This window comes from Microtus ochrogaster, chromosome 1, assembly GCF_000317375.1.
Source record: "Microtus ochrogaster isolate Prairie Vole_2 chromosome 1, MicOch1.0, whole genome shotgun sequence".
Taxonomy (NCBI): Eukaryota; Metazoa; Chordata; class Mammalia; order Rodentia; family Cricetidae; genus Microtus; species Microtus ochrogaster.
Genome location: NC_022009.1, coordinates 104,709,545 through 104,715,623, shown reverse-complemented (window position 1 = coordinate 104,715,623; position 6,079 = coordinate 104,709,545). Strand labels below are relative to the sequence as shown.

At 47.7% G+C, this 6,079-nt stretch overlaps 1 protein-coding gene across 1 annotated transcript in view; it reads right to left on the bottom strand.

Annotated features, from left to right (window-relative positions):
• The window catches only part of Ccdc169 (coiled-coil domain containing 169), a 28,810-nt gene extending 25,306 nt beyond the window's left edge, over positions 1-3,504 (bottom strand). Inside the window, exons 1-2 of the mRNA XM_005343990.1 lie at positions 3,385-3,504; positions 1,558-1,637 (exon numbers count right to left, since the gene is read on the bottom strand). Coding sequence (XP_005344047.1) covers positions 1,558-1,637; positions 3,385-3,467 — 163 coding nt within the window. The 5' untranslated portion in view covers positions 3,468-3,504. The remainder of the gene's footprint in view (positions 1-1,557; positions 1,638-3,384) is intronic.
• Positions 3,505-6,079: the final 2,575 nt, after the last annotated feature.

Below are 6,079 nucleotides of genomic sequence, written 5' to 3'. Positions count from 1 at the left end.
GCAGGGAACCCTGACTGCTCTTCAGACTCGAGAGGGAGGGGAATAGGAGTCCGGGGTGGGGAGTGGGACGCTGGGAGGAGGCGGAAATTTTTTTTTTCAATAAAAAAATAAAACAGATTTAAAAAAAGAGTAGGGCAGACACAGAAAGACACTGTGTTATTGATAAAGTAATAAAAAAAGGAAAAAAGAATAAAGACAAACACTGTGTTTTGAAGGGTATTGCTGCATAGGAGGAGGGGAAGCCAGCTGAAGAGAAAAAAAAATGGATCCAAAGAAGTCTGTGTGCTGTCCCTCAGATGAGGTGACTTCAACAAGTCAGCATACACTGGGGATGACTGGAACAGGAAGGAAAATGATGCAGGACCACCGGGCCTAGCTCTGGAGTTTTGTCATTGACCAGTGAGGGTAAAAGGGAATTTCACAAAAGTGAAAGTTAACCGGGGTTAGGCCAGGCCACCCAGGAGCAAGACGGGAGATGTGGAGCCAGATGCAGTCAAGGGTGAAGACTTCACTGAAGTCTTTGGAGAATTGCTCGTTCTCTCTGGAAGAAGAAGGTAAAGGCGGCAGCTGAACAGGAGCACGGGAGGCCGGTGGCAGGGTTCTAAGGACTGGAGAGTGTGTAGGACTTACTCACACAGCGAGGGTAACCACGGCTCTCAAAAGCTGTCATAGCCTTATAAGGTTGACACAGTAATAAAATCAGAACCTTTACGCGTCCTTCAGGATAAACACAGATTCGTTAATGTATCAGCAGCCTTCACAATGTGTCTCCTTTGGGAACCTCAGCCTCTCGCTGTAGGCTGTGTCCCCTTCCTGGTTACTCAGCATTCTCCCTAAACGGCTTTGTGTTTAGGACACCCAGTGGCAAACAATATGCATTTTCATTTCTGTATTTATGTGCTTTGTGTGAGTATATTTCGCGTGCACGAAGGTACATGAGGAGCCCACTTACCTTATGCTTTAGACCAGTGACTAAGGAGCCCCTGCCATCCTGCCCTAGGTACTTTGTGTCTCATTCTCCATCCTCCCCAAGAAAGCTATTAACATTCCGTTCCCGTTCAGCAATGTTTTACTAATGGGATTAGGCATCGCATTGCCTCAGCCATTCCCAGCCTTCTGCATTTCCCAGCCCTAGACAGGCCCTTGAGGACAGTCCAGCTAGCCGTGTCCATGTAACTACTGAGTGAGTGAGCCAGAAGCTGCTCCCACAGGACCAGGGATAACTAAACACATACATCTGGGCTTAGAAGAGACCATTATAACCTTAGATAAAATGACTGTGACTTAAACAGGAGACTTATTATTATTATTGTTGTTGTTATTATTATTAATTTTATTATTGGCTAAGTAAATTACACATTTATGTGACACAGCTAAACTTTGCATATTAATGAATACTCTGAGCTTATAAAGTAGACAAATACAGTCCGAGGTTTCGCATTCTTAAGTGTTCCAATGGAAGCCTTTTTAAAGCTTGGTCCTATTACCCAGTATGCACTGTTTCACCCACAGTAGCCACCAGGCACACGAGTCCCACATGTCACATTTACTGTGTACCTGCATTGTCACTGTTGAGGCTGGTCTCCAGCTCTGCTATCTTATGCCGTATTTCAAGCATCGAGAGATGCACGACATCCCTGTTATTAGAAAGATTTTAGTTAAGATTAATCCAATAAAAGGAAAGATATGAAAACTAATGCATAGCAACCCACCCATACTTCAGGGCCAAATTATTATGGAAGACCATTTACTGGAGAAGCGGCTCTTGGGGAAATGAAAGCCAATTAGTCCGTCCTAAGAGTTAAAATGTACCAAAGTCCAGAATCTCCCCGTAAGCAGTATGTATCTACATTCAAATATGATCCCAAGGATGCTGTTACATGCTTCTCCCAATCATGCTAAATACTAGCATGAGGAATAGCTATGGTAGTAGGTGACAGCAGATAACCCCACACACAGATGTGGAAGGCACCAATGATGCACAAAAAGAAAAATTTCAAAAGTCAAAAGCACTTTTGAGGTCATTTAGGACATGAGTGAGTGGCAGGGTACCGCAGTGCAGGATGATGAACCAGCAGAGGGCTGGCCAGAGGATGCAGTGGCTGAAGGCACTCGCTACAAACCTGACAACCTGGGTCTGATCCCTGCAACCCACATGGTGGAAGGAGGGAGCCAACTAAGTTGTCCTCAGACCTGGGCACTGGGACAATGCAACCCCTGCCAAATGCGCACAATAAATGTAAAACAAAACAAAAATAAACGCACGCACACACACACACACACACAAAAAAAAACCAAAACGAACAGTTTCGCGAACATGTGCCCAAGGATGGCAGCCAATGCCCTGAACGCTGGCTGAATTGGCCCGGCTAAGAAGCTAGGCTGGGGTCTGCAGTCACTGGGTGACGGAGCTGAGATGCGACTTCTCCCAGACCTGTTCTGCATCTTGACTGCCTCAGAAACATACAGTCTGCACTCAGAAGGCTCTCGTTTTGGTACAAGACCAAGAAACAGGCGATCGGATGGGAGTGAGACAGGGAAAAGGGCTGTGTGCGCTATTCAGGGGCTCTTCTGCAGAGCTGCACCCTCAGCTCAGGTTTTATCTTGAAACAGGTCATCCCTTGTGCCCTAACTGCCTCCAGCCCCTCACCTCTTGCCCTAAGTGTCTGGGTTTACAAGAGTTTGTCACCAAGCCTGGATATAACTAGTTTCTTCTCTCTTCCCCCACATCTCCCTCCCTCTCTTCTTCCCTCTCTTCCTCTCTCTCACACTTAAGAGACAGGATACAGCTCCCTGGTAGAACTCTGACCTATCGCTTCCACCACTCAAGAAAAGTACAGAGTCCCAGAGCCCATTTCTACAAAAGTGTCCGGATTTCTGAAGTTCTTCAAAGGGAACAGAAAGAAAATGAATTTAGCGGAGCCATCAAAACCAGTCACTTTTTTTTCAACATTACAATTTCTCTATGCTTGATCTACACAAACATAACAGCTCACGTGTATTCCCTTGACTCCCGCTAAACGAAAAGGCAAACGGGGATGGTACAGATGGCCCAGTGGCTAAAAGCTCTGGCTACTCCAGCTGAGGACCCACATGGAGGCTCAAAAGCCCCTGTAACTCCAGTTTCAGGGGATCAGATGCCGTCTTTTGGGCACCCTAGGAACTGCACGTATCTGTTGCACACACACACACACACACACACACACACACACACAAAGCACACATACAGTGAACCTCTCCATATAACACTTCCTTGGGAGGTGTCTGGTGAGCCCTGCATGAATCCCCACCCGGGCACAGGGGCCTCCTCGCGCACATCAGAGCTCCGACCCTGCAGGTCACAAGAGGTCTAGCAGCGAGATGAAGCCCACGGGACCCACTCACTTCAAGTGGATCTCCTCCAGCAGCTCCAGCTTCAGGCGGTCTGTGCTCACCCCCTCGAAAGTGTCTCCCCGGCCCTCTCCCATAGCGGCAGCTTAGGGACCTCCCGCGCCCTACCCTGCGCACCACCTAGGGCTTAAGACCTGGGGATGCCTAGGAACCCGGAAGGAAAATGCGTTGCCAGGAGCCATAACATGACGTCATAGGGTATATTGCTCATGTCTGCAAGCCCTGGTGTGAGCTAGGTGTAGAAGAGCCTGGGACTGTGGGTTGAGTCTGGATTACAGGTGCCCAGAATATCCAACTTTTTCTGCCCCCCCCTTCTGACTTTGCTTTCCTGGGCACTGCCCTGAGCCTTGCTAGGGGTGCTGGATTAAGAAAGCCCCCCTTCATTTGCTTTAGGTTTTGAAAAGATAAGTGTGAACTTTGGTGATTGTGAGCTGTCAGGCCAAGAAATTCTTTCTTGGGGTTTAGGCAGCCCCGTGCTCTGACAGGCTTATCGTATTTGCATTCTACTCTCTGTTTTAATATATTCTGCCTTCTCCTTCATCTTTTTTTATACTTTATTATTTTTAATTGAGCTATACATTTTTATCAGGAAGGTGATAGGCTCTTTTCCGTGCGGTTGGAATACGGGTTGTTCCCCCCCCAAAAAAAAATTCATCTTGAAGTGAAATCCCTCTTACAGGATATTAAGAGGTGAGTCCAGACAATCGTCAGGAAGGGATCGGAGGAACTGGAGATGGCTCAGCGGATGTGAGCACCCGAGCTGTTAGAAATGGGTCAGGGTTCCCCAGAAAATGACAGCACAATCCAAAGTATCCTAGCAAGGCCGAATGTTTAACTTCTACAGAAGTCACGGGATGTAACCCGTCAAGTCAGCAGGCAAGAGTACCAGTTTTATTTCCGCCACAAAGGGGTCATGTGCCTCTCTTTGAACAACCAGAGCCAGGCCTCACACTCCCACGCTGTTGGTTAGAACACAACTGGTAAGAAAACAGAAGGCAGTTTGCCAGCACGGATTCTGACTTCCAGAAGTATTGACCCTGGTGGAATTCAGATTTCTGCCAAGTGATTCCTGACCATGTTTTTTAAAATAAGAGTTTTGTCTTATTTAATTCTTTGACAGAAAAGAGTACATTGTGTTTGTATCTCTCACACAGCTCTTGATGGGGACTCTGATTGGTTCCCAGCACTCATAATGGATGCGGAACTGCCCAGCTCCCCTTTTCTGGTCACAGCAGGCACTGCATGCAGGCAAAATATATCAATACATTTCAAATCGGCTAAAGCTTTGCCCTCATGAGAAATCCTGCAGGTTACTAGGTTTATGGGCTATCTCACAGCCAGTTTGCTCTAGGACATCTCTTCTCCCCAGCTAGCCCTTTTGGGTGCCCTGCACCCACTTTGGACATGACATCAAGTAGAGGGAAATGGCCACCCGGGATCCCCTGAGGATGCTGGATGCTTCCCCAGTACGAGAGTCCTGCACTAGGCATTATTATGCTGGTTGAACCCCAGTTTTCCCCCTTCCTCTGTCTTAAGGGTTGGACCCGAGAAGGTGTCTCCTGTCACTTCCACATTTCCTCCCTCCTCACCGTCCAGTTTCCCCACGTGTTTGCAGTCTCTGGAATTCTCTTAAGCAGACATCTAACTTGTGCTCTCTTATTCTTGCGTCCTGACATCTGTAAGAAGTCACAGTCAATGTCAGCTCAGCCTACCTTTTCCCACTTTTCTCAACAAATGAGAGGCTAACTCAATGTTGGTGCAGCATCCACACGTCCTTTCTCCTCTCTAATGGGGCAAGCTCTTCCTGTGAAGACAGCTGAGCCTGCTCCATTGCAGGTCTTATTGTTAACACGAAAGGGCTCATGACCCACATCAGAGTCAGACCCTGTCCTGACTGTGGGGCTTCCAGGGACCTTGCCCAGTCCCTCAGTGTTCCCAGCATCATCTCTACAGGGAGGCATGCCGTATGGGATGACGTGAGGAAGATAGATGGGCCACCCTAGGGTTCCCAAGGATCGCCACTCTCAGGTGGCTTGGCTTTGGTTGCCTGTCACCCATTGCTGGGGACATGTAATCACCACTATAGTAAGGCAGCACACCATTTCACATCACATGGGAAAGGTAGCTCTAATGGGATTGCCCCTGCAGATCCTCCAGTCTCACAGGGACCATCTTCCTTGGTTCTGCCAAGTCACTTTGGGGGTGCCAATTGTGAGGCAGGACTTTTCTTGGGGAAAGTGCCTATTTCCCCACATAGGACACAAACACCAACACCATACTAAAGGAAGACAATTGTCCAGTGAGTCAGAGAGGTCACTGAGGTTGCTGATCAAAGTCTATGTGAGGAGTTGCTTACCGGACTCCAGGAGACAGACACATAGATATCATCAAAAAGCCTAGGCTAGCGTGGGTGTGACTAATGAGCCTTGCATTCCTTGGACTCAGTGAAGGACCTGCAGGCCCCTTGGCTAATTGGAGAAGCTCCTCTTCTCAGCAACTGCACCTGCTTAGATAGCCTTGGGCAAGGACAGCCTTATTAAAATAAATATTAATAAAAAGATACTCGGTCTAAGTACCTGGTTCCCGACAAAGCTCTGGAAACCCTTGGAGTCACAGAATATTGTTGTTTATTCATAATTCCCCTTTAAGCATTCCTGAGGAGTTCAATGTCACCTAGATGACGGGGCTG